General features: G+C 42.2%; 1 protein-coding gene across 3 annotated transcripts in view; it reads left to right on the top strand.

Moving 5' to 3' along the window:
* Window positions 1-13,753, top strand: part of lin7a (lin-7 homolog A (C. elegans)) — a 66,578-nt gene that overhangs the window by 30,661 nt on the left and 22,164 nt on the right. For all 3 annotated transcript variants that reach the window (XR_007569406.1, XM_050036781.1, XM_050036782.1), the window contains exon 3: window positions 13,264-13,335. Coding sequence is in view for 2 of the 3 variants with exons in the window: in XM_050036781.1 (XP_049892738.1) it covers window positions 13,264-13,335 (72 nt within the window). In the remaining variant the exon portion in view is untranslated. The remainder of the gene's footprint in view (window positions 1-13,263; window positions 13,336-13,753) is intronic.

Genomic DNA, 13,753 nt, shown 5'->3' with positions numbered 1-13,753 from the left:
GTCTGATATGAAATACAGTCAATATCTTTATCTCTTTTATATAAAAGTGCAGGCATATGACTCGTCCAGCCGTTCATAAGTCTCTTTAATGAAATATTTCACAAGACATGATAGGCAGGCCAACATACCCATTTATTTGTTGCCATGCAATATCTATCCAGTTTTTGTGCCGGTAATGTTCCAAGCGTATATTCTAAAAGACTGGACTGCGAAAAACTGACAAAATAACCCTCTCAAGTCAAGTGCGTAAGTGGAAAAGAGCCATGAGTTCCCCCATTCCTTCCCTCTGCCCCCAAACAAAAAATATACAAAAGCAGTTGTAAGTAAAAATATCATAATATGTCCTTTATTTAATCCATAGAGGTTTACGGACAGAAATAGTCCAGGTTCATTATTAATCACCTCTTGAAGTTTTACAAGCAAGAAAAGAACAGAAACCAAAGGTTGTAACAAATATAAGGTGTCAGGTTTTTCTGGAGTTAAACTTTCCAATAGTAAAAATTGTGATAAAGGAGCAGCATAAAAGTTGGACATTTGTTTTTAGTAGAAGTACGCATTTCATACTGTGCATTTTTTGAATCAAATTTAAAGTCAGGCATATCCTTTAATAAACAAGGATTTAAATCAAATTCTGTTTACAAATTTGATGTAGTGAAAGAATGGATTGAATTCCAGTAATTTATCAGATTATTGCCAAAACAGATTCATAATATTCTGTCTTTAGTTTTGCATCTAGGACAGCTTGGTGAGTTATATTTTGTAATTTTATGCACATTTATAAGAGCGAGACAGAATTTATGGAGGGACCTAAAATTAACTTCCTTGGTTTTATTACTTGTAATGAGAAATCTATTCTTTAAATGGTAGGCATGAGATGAGCTTCGACTTAATAAACTGTTTCAGACTGAGGTCTGGATTTCAAAACCTCACTCACACTGGAGTGTAATTTGGTATATTACATCCATGTTTGTTGAGACATGATGTAATGTCACTGTAGCTACCTCAGAAGAACGAGGAAGACAGCTGAGAGACAGAGAGAGACCACAGGGATAAACAGTGTGTAGATCAGCATATTTTCACATCTCACTCTGTGAGTAAGGGATTTATTTCGACCAAACTAAAAGTTGGTGACTGTTGGAACAGGAGAACAATCAGCTAGATTACTAACAAGACTAATTAAGATGGTTTTATTTTGTTTCTGTCGAGTTTGAATGAAGTGTTTTATGTGTTATCTTTAGGTTTAGTTTGGTGAAAGAGAAACTTGGATCGATGTACAGGTGTATTTTAGTGTTTAATAAAGAAAATAGTTGTAAGAATAGGCCGAAATTACGTCCTCAAACTAGTGAGTGTGACACACTTTATGCCCCACTGACGTAGGCTGTCACCATGACAGCAACAACAATCGCCATGTCTTTTGTACATGTCAAATGATCAACCTTCTTTGTCCTTTCTATTCATTTTTTTTCCCATGGTGCCACACATACAGCACTTATCAGATTTATGTGTTCAGGTGTTCTTTGTCGTCACTAGATTCAAGTTGTCAAACATCTACTGTCAGACAACATTTTATTGGTGCTGAGAAAGCTGTCATAGCCACACGATTATTTTCACTACTTCCATTTTTGTTCATCTTTTCAGTTTGATTCTCGACATGTCAGATTCAGATTTCTGTATTGTCATTGTACAAACATACAACGGAATTCAGGTGCACTCAAGTACCGGGCTCGTATATAAAAATAAGTGATAAAAAGTAATAAGATTGTCATAAAAATAAATAAATAAACACCTCCATTCCACTCATATTCTACACAGTCAAAGATACCATATACTCATTGCCAGTGTATGCAGTTAAAATGGGATAAAAAAAAAGTGTGAATGCATATTGTTGCACATGAAATAGGTTATTGCACTTAAGAAAAAGGTCTGTAATCTGTTTCAGTGAGTTTCCTTCAGTTCAGAGCTCAGTATGGTGATGGCTTTGGGGTAGAGACTGTTTATTTTTGAATCTTGTGGTTTGTGTTCTGATGGACTTGTGGCGTTTTTTGGAGGGTAACAGTTCAAACAGGTAATGAGCAGGTCTTTTAGGATGTTATGTGTTTTCTTCAGGCACTGGGAGGTGAAGATTTATTTCAGGGCAGGTAGCTGTCTGATGTTCTGCAGTTTTTATGGTTCTCTGTGGAGATTTTATCTGCTGCAGAGCAGCTAACGTACCACATAAGGATGCTGTATGTGAGAATACTCTCAATGGAGCAGCGCTAGAACAACACCAGAAGCTGTTGTGACAGGTATAGCTGCTTTTGTGCCTTCGTGACAAGTTGCGGTGTTTGTCGTCCATGAGAGGTCGTCTGAAATGTGCGTGCCAAGGAATTTAAAGCTGGTCATCCTCTCCACCCTTTCTCCATTGATGTGCAGTGGTTAACGGACATCCTGCTTCCTCCCAAAATCAATCATGAGTTCTTTTGTTTTCTTGATGTTGAGAGTAAGGTAATTTTCTCTGCACCACTCTGTCAGCATCACTACCTCTTCTCTGTAGGCAGCCCCATCACGGTTGTATCGTCTGCAGATTTAATTATGGTGGTGGTGTTATGGGATGGAACACAGTGATGAGTGTACAGAGAGAACAGGAACGGGCTCAACGCACAGCCTTGTGGGGCTCCTGTGCTGAGTGTCACAGTGGGGGACCAGTAGCAGCCCATCCCGTCTGACTGTGGCCTGTTTGTCAAGATTTGAAATCTCAGATGTTGGAGCTTCCTACAAGCACAACACACCACTCTGGCAGAAATAAGCACTTTCAACATAACTGTCATAATGACAGTAATATGAATCCAGTAGCCTCCTGGAGGAGCAAAAATGCATCCATCAGTCTAAAAAAAGTACAGTGTGCCTTGTAGTAAATGTATAAAAAACAAAACCCTGGTGTAGTCCCTAAATGGGAGCATTTTTCCTCCACTTCAATGTCTTTGTTTTTTCACTCCTTTCTGTATAATCCTGGTCTAATTCATTCTGACTGCACTCACTTCTCCTTCCTGTATGTCATCCATCAGTGTTAACTACCCGAGTTAAAAGAGCCATAAAACACAGGTTAAACTGTAAGTCCAACCCTCTTGTTGTTAATTTTGATCACACACACCTCTGTGACATTTCATTATAACAGATGACCTTTCTTTCAAGTCCGGGCCTTGTGTAATCTGATTCCTTCCTCCACACACACACACGTGACGTAGCTCATTTCACAGTCCACTGGGCCGACGCAGAGCCTGACAAGATGGACATACTAATCTGTCTATATCGTAAAAACCCTACTGTAAGTCCACCTCCAGACCTGATCCTGTACTCCACGTCAATAGAACTTACCGAACATGAATCAGCCTTGTTAAGGATGACAGGCCCGGTGTCAATATGAAGAATGGATAGCAGGGGAAACAGTCTGTTCAGCAGTGTTGGGCTAAATGACGAAGAGACAGAGTTTGATGAGCTGGTTGTCTTTCCCTGCCACGTTCATCAATGACGGAGAGGGGGTAGAATCTCTGGGCCTGTGCATTAGTCTCACTGCATCAGCCTGAATGAGTTGTCAGGGTCAATCAGCCTTGCAAATGGGAAAGGAAGGACACAAGACGAAATGACTGGGAGAGCTAACCAGCTGGAAATGATGGAGAGTGGGAATTCGCCGTATATTGGGTTAGAGGGTCCCTCCTGACGAACACAGGAAGTGCAAAAAGCAGGCCGGAGCGATAGTATCTTTCATCAGCTTTCACACTGCAGTTGATTTTCCACTTCAGCAAAGATTTTCAATCAACATAATTGACTGCGGGTTTTTTTTATTTATAAAAGCAAAAGCAAGCGAGGGCGGAGGGTTTGTGTTGATTTGATCCTGATGCCTCTGCCTCCCACGTCACATTAAGTTAAAGGATGAAAGGTACATTAAAGTGGAGAAGTGAAGTTAATGTTGATTGCACAATTCGATGGCTATAGAATAATGACACCATGGGAGTTTGATTGGTTCCCTATAAGCCTCCCTGTCACCATGCAGTTCTGAAGGCCTGATTTGAGTTTGCTTGCTAATCTTTTTTAAAGTAATAGTATTACTTTACTTGTTACTCCCTGCTGACAGTAATTTCTTAGACTATTCATTGGTTATTTTAACCTTTTTCGTCAAAATTCAGACTGTGTCTCTGTGTGAATGGCAGGGTCATCGCCGGTAAGCACAGCTAAGGTTAGATAACTTGCAAATTACTTTTTTACCTGGGGGTTTTCTGTTGCCTGCGACTGGTGTTTTGCCAAAACTCTGTCTAAAGGCCCTGACACACCAAGCCAACAGTCAGCCGTCGGTCAATTTTGGGCCATTGTTGGCCCTTGTCGCTGTGGTGTAACCTGCACCATTTGCTCTTGTTAGCGCTAGTTGGCTTTTTTGCCGCTGATTCAGCATGTTGAATCAGTGTGGGCGACGGCAGAGCCTGTGAGTGAAATCACTCTGATTGGCAGTTCAGCTCAGCACATGAGAAGAGATTCCGAAGTGAGGAAAGTAAACAAAGGGCTAAAGTCACGAGGAAATTCTACCAAAACAAACTTTTACAGAATATAAGAAGTAATATTATCACTGATTTTTTTGGTAATTTGCAAGACTACTTGTTACTGGGAAAAGCTACCATTACTGTAATGCGTTACTAGCAGCAGCAGCATTACCAGTAGCAAATAACTGAGATGTGTATAGCTGGAGACGCATTCCATTTGTAGAGTACACGACACGCACCTACAAACAGCACTCACCTGCAGTACAAGACAATCCCACTAACATGATGGTTATCTGATTCCTGCTACAATGGACATTATAGTGAACAAATATCAGGCCAAATGTAGGAGTAATCCACTTAATGATTTTTAATACATGAAGATGTGATTCACCTTTTAAGTGACAAGATGTAATCCTTAACATTACCCTTATGGTAACCTTTACTGCCTCTCTTTTAAGCGAATACTTCATAGCTAGCTAAATGCTAATTCAGCATTTTCTTCAGGGCTTCCACTTCCAGACCAAGGATCGCAGGGGGCTGATCATGGACTGATGTACAGGTATGGTTGGCGAGTCATGTGGATGCAATGCTGCTCGATTTAGGGAACAAAGGAAGTGCAGCAAATATTGCACAACAGGAAGAAGATAGTGCTTTTGTCTTCCCTGGTAGTTGTTGGTAGCTATCCACAGTTTCCAAAGAGCATCAGTTCCTTGCAGTCACTATCCTCAGTGGCAGAAATGACGAACTGTGGAACAACTGAGTAACTGCCACCAGCACTAACCATGCCGGTGTTGGTGTCGGCAAAGCCTCGGGTGCCGTAAAATGAGCGTTGTTAATTGAGGCGGGAGTGAACGACGCTCATATTCAAGTTCTTAAGTTTCAAACTGATGTGTTCAGTTCAACGTTCACTAAAAACATGAGCATGTTCAAAGAAAGCACTCTTTTAGTGTGTTCATACACAACACTGTTTGTAGTAGTCAGGCTCTGAGGAAGACGGATCTGGTAGTCTTTGCGACAGCAGTGCAAACAATGATGCCACCTGGAAATGCTAGTTGGGTAAAGGTGAAAAGTTGTCTGTTTCCACTTTAGGTCAGTCCGTGCAAGTCTGAGGTTTTTCCCTCTGTGTCATGGCCAAGAGGGAGGCTGTATTGTTTTGTGCTGACTTTTTTTTTTTAATCCTATTCCAACCACATCAACCAGGCTAATGCATCTTCTGCCCATCCCCCTCCCTGTCTCTCTGACTCAGTAGAGGAAGCAGGAAGCCATGGTTACAAGCAGGGTGGTCACGTTAGTTTGCCCCGCAGGCATCTCTCTCTATTCTCTGGCTTTGTGGCGTCCTCCTTGTAGGTGCCCGTGCCCGTATCCCATCAGTAATCATGTGTGTTTGTGTGTTTTACTATAATCCACTGAGGTGAACCAGGCAAAAGGAAACATGTCGGAGAGGGTGGGCCGATGGTGACAGTGTTTTAGAGATGGGCAGTGAAGATGTCTGGCGAAAGGAAAGGCAGAGGGAGAATTGAAAAGATGCCCGCAGGACAAACTGGCCTCTTTAGAGCAAAGTGCAGTCACTACAAGAGCAGGCCGACATTCAAAAGCACACAGCTATTTGTTCCCTGTTATGGCTCTGTTATTCAGCACACTGCATTCAGGTGAAATACGTAGAGACATATTAAACGTGTATCTCAGTTATTCATCAGTTCTTATGCACAAAGAAATTGTCTTGTTTCATCTCCACACAGCCTTTTAGGAAGAGGTCGTGTTTACAGAATAATTTCTGTCATTGACATTTAATTGTGATGGAAATATCTGAAGTCTGTCTGACATTTAAACAGATTAGAACACTGAGGACGATCGACCATGACTTCGAGTAATTCACACCCACGCCGGTTAGTGGCTAGCATATGTCAATTAGCTACACAAACATATTAAGAGACCTGAGTACAGCATTGGTGGTGGGGCCCCATTCATTCCTATGAAAGTTACTCGGTGGTGCGTGAAGCCAAAAAAGCTCTACATCTGCGGTATGAAATTCCCTTGATGATCGGTGCAGGCACACAAGAGAGTTAAGGTCGTCAAGATCGGCTGAGTGCTGCCGAGATGCCAACTCCCGCCAGCAAAGTGTCTGACTTCCAGTTAAGCGCTCTGCTAACTTGAATGTGGATGAAATAATTTAATCTTGGGGTTCTTTTAAGCCCCACTTCCACCAAACGCTTTCAGTATGGTACCTTTGGAACCAACAGTAACCCTTCAGACATGGTACCTAGACCCTAGTGTTTCCACCACAAACAGTGCTCTTAAATGTGGACGGGGTTGTTGTCACTCACTGCTCCGTCCAGCACTCACTGTATTTCCTCCTTTATCAGTCTGCACCTCATTTATCGTCCACTCGGGGGTTTAGTGTTGCTGTAGCCCGACGCTACGCAAACCTTTTCTTTTCTCTGAGTGAGGATTAGAATATATGCAGATGACAAATTAATATATATAAACACTTGAAGAGGGAGGCACGGTGTTGTGGTGGTTAGCGCTGTCGCCTCACAGCAAGAGGGTTCCTGGTTTGATCCCGGGTGTGGGAATCCTTCTGTGCATGTTCTCCCCGTGTCAGCGTGGGTTTTCTCTGGGTACTCCGGCTTCCTCCCACAGTCCAAAGACATGCAGATTGAGGATAGGTCAATTGGTGACTCTAAATTGCCCGTAGGTGTGAATGTAAGTGTGAATGGTTGTCTGTCTCTATGTGTCAGCCCTGCGATAGTCTGGCGACCTGTCCAGGCTGTACCCCGCCTCTCGCCCAATGTCAACTGGGAAAGGCTCCAGCCCCCGCGCGATCCTCAAGAGGATAAGCGATTAGAAAATGGATGGATGGAAATACTTGAAGATCACTCATTATTGTTGTCTATTGACCAATCAACAGACTGCAGTGTTCACAGCTCCACCTTTTAGTACCAGATCTGTGTGCTAGGTACCCCAACAGAGGGGGGACCAAACATGGGGACGATACGGAACGGTTCCATTGGTACCATCCACAATTTTTTGCAGTGAAAATGGAGAAAAGTGTACCAGACTGAACTGAACCGTACCATACTGCTCAGGGGAAACAGGGCTAAAGACTTTGGATATGTTATCGGACCAAATTAATTAAACCTTTATAGTAGAACGTGTCATTTCGCGGGGGTTGTGACACTCAAAATTATCTATCCACTGATTCATAGACGTCTCTTCCCCATTGTAGGACTATAAAAAAAGTCTTTTGAGCCCAATGGCATCACATAACAGACCCTTGAAGTTGCAGTACCACTGTTTGTCCACAACGAAATTGGCTTTAAAGCTTGGCACATTTCCTGGGGGCCTCATCAGCTGTTGTTTACTCGTATCTTTATTCTCAAGTACAAGACCCCATTGTGTACCTGGCTTTAACCAAAGAGGTCACCACTTTGATTCGGCCATCGCCTTGGTAGGCTACATAGCTACATACCATTGTAGCTGAGTGTCCAAAGTGTCTTTAAGCTCAACGTCTGCCAGGTAAGCACAAACTAACAGCAGCAGCAACAAAATCCTTGCGTCTACAGTGTTAACTCAAGAAAAATCATCCTCCCTAAATTTTCTGTTTACATCTGCTCACAGTGTAAATATCCACCAAAAACCATCATACAGTATGTGAGCAAACAGAAGTTAAAAGAGAATCACAACTTTATGTCTTGTTATTTTTTATCCACGCTCAGGGACTGTCAGACTGCACCGAACATCCCATCTAACAAATGAGGAAAGAGAACAGAAATGTATAAAGGTAGAGGAGGCAGCTTCCCTCGCGCTCTCTCAGCGGTCATTAATTAAACCTTCAGCTCCAAAATAAGTTTTAAAATCCATCCCTGATGCACCCTGTGAGAGAACACTCTGCTTTAACTCACCGCTGTGCCACTGCTCCCTCTCACACACTCGATGCCAAATATCACATGAGCACTGCAGCTCTTTCTGTAACACTTCTGTCATGTCTGAAAAGAGCCATTACTGAACGTGTACGATAACAGAGATCAGTGTTTGGAGGCCCAACCCACATGGAACTGACATATATGTACATTATTTTCATATAATTTCTGTACACTTATATATGTTTGACACATGCCTATCAGTATATATGTAATATCATTGACAGGCTTTGGAATGGATACACACACATACATATGCTATAAACATATCTTTATATCCAGATGATATGGTAATATATCACTTTATTGGTAACAGCATATATGTCATATATTACATTTCTATAGGGGGGAAAGCCATTACTTAAATAGATACATGAAGCCAAAGTGCTAAGAACGAGCGACAGAAGCAGGCAAAATAAATGAGTAATTAGTAGTAGTGTGTAACAAAAGATAACTATGGGAAAAAGGAAGCAACTCGGCCAGAAAACCCTTTCATGGCATTTATAAAGCTGTGCTCAGCCCCAAAAAGTGCAAAGGTGGAAAAAGTTACCACTGGGGAGTTGAGCGTGTGTGTATGTGGACTGCAGGCTCCTTTTCCCGCAGATGCATCAGCGTTACAAATCTACAAATATGTGTTGCAGTGTGAAACGTAGAGCCTCGCTTTCATGTGGTCTTTGAGATTCATGAGCAAACAAGACAACAGAAGCTCAGGGATATTTTTCCTCCCATCTCTGAGATCTGTACATACAAATATCTCAGGGTTTGTATCCTATAAGTATACATCCTCTTTGATGATTCAGAGAAGCAAGGCCCTTGTAATGTTGTACCGTGGCACGTCAAAGCCACCAGGCATGTTCGCTTCCAGGCGAGCTGCCATGCTTTGATGAGAGACATCATGTAGTGAGTGGAAACAGATGATTAAAATTCATCTCTGAGCCACAACGTATAATATGTCATAGAGGAGAGATTTCAGCTTGTATTTGCGCAGTTGTTAATTATAAAAATAATTTTTCATCATTACTCTGATTTGAATTTGATTGCTCATTTGCCCAATTAACTGAAACTGCCATGAATGTGAATGTAAAACAAGTAGATTTGTTTGTACTTGGAAAACTTTGCCGCGACATCTGCTGTAATTTATTTGTTTGATAGAGTCAGTTGCACCGACTCAGCAAAAAACATTTCCTCTGAGACTTTTATAAGAAGCCCATATGTCTCAACGCCTGGAAAGGGATAGTTCAGAGCTATTGAAGTGGGTATGAGGTACTTATCTATAGTCAGTGTACCTACCGTAGATGTCAGCTGGCACACCTCCAGTTTGGAGAAGCAGACAGGAGCACCACTACAGAAGCTAAGCAATGTACTGCTGTGGATGGGGGCAGCAGCAAAATGTATTTTAAACACTAATACATCAGTATCAGTTTGTGTACAATAGACCAGGGGCGTAAATATAGACAGTGCAGGCAGGGCAGTTGCACTGGGGTCCAAACACAATGCGCTCCCCATGTTCCTGTGGACGCCGCCATTGTTGTTGTTGCTTGCCAGCTTGTCAGTGTTGCCAGATCTTGGGAGAGAAACAAGCAACCAGGGCTATGGAAACAAGCCCAAAAGAAGCGACTGCCATGCGTTTAAATAAGTTATTAGACGGATATATAGAGAGAAAGGTGACGTTTGAGAGCAAGCCCAAATAAGCAGCTCCATTCTAGAAACAAGCCCAAAGTCACGGCTGATAAGCAGACCTGGCAACCCTGCAGCTTGTCCTCCTCACATTTCTTCCGTCCTGCGTGCTGACGTGGGACGTATCCCACCTCTCATTGGCTGGTGCTCTTTGTCAGTCGTGTCAGACTTCTCCAGTTTTCTAGCATGCCAGATATCCAGTCCCAGTCGCCAACGAGGGGGTGACTTGCTCGTAGGCTTGTTCACACATGAGGACTCATCATGGCAGACTATCTGCCGACTCACCTCTGACCCAAGGTGGCTCTCAAGATCCTCTGTGATGTCAAAATCGCAGTGAAAATTGTGTAATGTGAACTAGGCTTTAACGTTCCACCTTAAAAGTTGCCGGCAGTCGGCCCAGTGAATGAAGTTATTTTTTCTCCGACTCCAGCTGCTGTAAGAGGCAGCAAAACATCCTTTCATTTTATAGTTACAGTTTACTTATAAAACTCTCCACAGTATGAACAGTGGTTACATGAGCCTCAAAACTGACCGTCCTCTACTGACCAATCAGACTGCAGTGTTCACAGCTCCACCTTTTAGTACCAGATCTGTGTGCTAGGTACCCCAACATTTTATCATGCTTTTATTGAATCCATTTTATCCTTTTCCTTGGTGTCATGGTTCGGTAGCCTCTCTGTTAAGAATAAGAGCTCTTTAAATCAAATTGTGAAATGGTCAAGTAAGCTGATTGGTGAGTCCCAGCTGAACCCCTCTTCCCTGTATACCAAACAGTTACAGCGGATAGCCATGACCATTTTAAATGACAGGTTGCATATTTTGCACAGCGAGTTCCAGCTTCTTCCCTCTGGACGGAGGTTTTTAGTCCCAAGTTGTAACAGCTTTGTTCCAGCGGCAATCACACTGGTAAACAAGCTGTTGAATCTTTGCACAAAACTGCACAAGTCAGTCACTTTAGAGTATGTATCGTATTTTTTATTTATTGATTGATTTTTTTCTCATTGTTTTTTTCTTATTCTATTGAACTGTTTTTATTCTTTTAACCTATGTCTTGTAGGGAATTTTGCTCTCTTTGCGCTTTTATTTCATGGATTGCAGCACTTTCTGTTGATTTTAAATTTCTTTCTTGTATTCTATGTTTNATAGGCTATATATATAGCTAAAAGCTCTGCTGGTTTTCTACCCGGAAGTATTTGTAAACAACAAGGTGATTCCCTCTAACGTTATAGTCTGGCCGGACGGATGAGTCATGGCCTTGTAAAAGATTATGTTTATTTCTTTTAGTTGGCGAGAATGTGAAAAGATTATGTTTATTTCTTTTAGTTGGCGAGAATGTGTTGCCGCAAACACGACAAACATCCACTAACTTTGACGGCGTTTTCTGCGAGCACGGCTGAGCCATCTTGTACCGCTACACGTGTTTCTAGTGGGACTATGTTTACAAGCACAAGAGTTCAGCGAGCCACCGAAGGACCGCCCTGCAGATTTACTATTGGTTCTGCAACGTAGGGAGTTTTTTTAAACTCTGAAATTGTATCCGCCCATCTAAGCACAAAATCAGGGAGAAAGTCATCAGTCTTTAGTTAAGCAAAGCATCTAATGACTGACTTGTGAGTCTAGCGAGGGGTAGACGTCGCCATGGCTACCACCGAGCAAGAGACGGGGAAAAAAGTTCATACATTGCTAAGGTTACCGTCAGGTTGCTTTTTAGCTAGCTAGCTAGCTCGCACTATCTTGTGTCTGTCATCTGTCCTGTTCTGCAAAATTGTCGGATTTTTCACATTAAGATAACACGCCAGCTAGTATAACTATGCTGCCTCGTAATGTCTCGTTCATCAAATGAAGCATAATGATGACAGCAAACACAATCGGTAGGATGAACTCAACCGGAGACTCCATTGTAGGGTCAAGGGGTAGTGGGCAAGGACTAGGGGTAGGGCCAAGGGGGGATATTGGGATTGGGCCTTAAACTGGTATTGATTTTTGCTTGAGTTTTGCTGCTCCCCACGTCCACAGCAGCACGTTGCTCAGCCTCAGCCTGGTACTCCTGCCTGCTTCTCAAAACACAGCGGGAGTGGTGACTGCCATCTACTGTTGGTAATACACTGACTATGGATAAGTACCTCATACAACCCTACTCCAAAAACTCCAAATGATCCTTACACACTTTCATCTCCATCCTCTGATTGTACTGTTCATTATGTGGTTGTCAGTGTTGGAGGGATTTTCAGCTGCAGCACAGCTGGTTAGGTGAAGATGTATTTGAATAGCAGCATTCAGGAGTGCACTTACAGAAAAAGTACTTTTGTGTTACAGTGTATTAACTACACATCCTCATTCAACACTGGCTCTATCCTCTCTGCTTAATCTGTGAACAAGTTCAGTTGTAAGGTGTCTTTAAGAGACATCTTAACTAGAAAGGTCAGCTGTCTGCATTGATTCTGTCTGCCTCAGCGAATAGGCAGAAAATCTTGTTTTTCACCCAACTCGACGTACAGCAAACCGGCTCTTGGCACCAATTCAGGCCCAGTGGTTTGTGCTGCAAGGTCAGGATCAGGTTGAGCCTGCGTTTTCTTGAGCTAAGAATTTGTCTCATTCAGACGTATTCATACCAAGATGCTGCACAAATAAGGAGCACCCTTTAGATGGATTTAGTTCAGACTACAATTATATAATCTTCAAGTCTGGAACCTTTTGCACCTTAAAACATCCTTAATACAGTAATTGAAAAGTACTCTTATCTTGTCTGACACAGAATTTTCATCCTCATTTACCCGATTTGCTGCTGTTTGCAGTAAGTCTTCACATTTCAAAGGGATTTCCTGTTACAAGTGAATTTGAGAAAACCTTGATTTGCATGGCGTCGCCTACAAATGCATCTGAGTGCAAAATAATGAGATTTACATACTGTTTGCATGTGTAGGACTTATTCCGAGCAGGACTTATGGATGATGCAATTAGTACAAGCATACAATAACTCTGTTGCTGAGCGCCGTATGTTTCCATCAGTCAGCCTGTTAATGCAGCACATGTCCATACAGCCAGCTGTGAGCGAACACCATTATTTGACTATGGAAATGAAGTGTTTGAGCTCAGATGCATTTCCAGCCCTGTGAAACATAATTATAACACCTGTCTCTCTTCATTTCTTCCAGGTGTACCAGTACATGCATGAAACCATTACAGTGAATGGCTGTCCAGAGTACCAGGCGAGGGCCACAGCTAAGGTAAGATCTGAGCTCTACATATGTTATTTGCAATAAAACATAAGATATGACTGTAGCTAATGAGTGGTGAACTATCTGTTAATCACATTACCCGGCAATATCATTCCCATCTTTTCTTCTGGCCAGAGCAGAATGAAATGAGCGGAGTATGCTCTACTTTGTTAATGGCCCTCATTAAGAGTGCGTGTGTAATTAAGCAACAACATGAGAGTGCCAGTTTTCTAAGAATAAGGCGAAAGCTGGCAGAATATCGTGTGTAAAGCACCTCGACTGTATGTTTGCTGCTGTACCACAGTTTTAATGCTGATCAATTAGTGCTTGAGTTTAAGCTGTAGGTTGTTTTTACACGTGATGTTCCTGCTTTAATGTCCAGTGTGTAAGATTTAGGGGGATTTCATGGACAGGATCTCGAGGTGCA

The sequence above is a fragment of the Epinephelus moara genome, chromosome 23 (genome assembly GCF_006386435.1).
Source record: "Epinephelus moara isolate mb chromosome 23, YSFRI_EMoa_1.0, whole genome shotgun sequence".
Classification (NCBI taxonomy): domain Eukaryota; kingdom Metazoa; phylum Chordata; class Actinopteri; order Perciformes; family Serranidae; genus Epinephelus; species Epinephelus moara.
The sequence above is the reverse complement of the archived record's forward strand: the minus strand, read 5'-3'. Positions and strand labels throughout refer to the sequence as shown.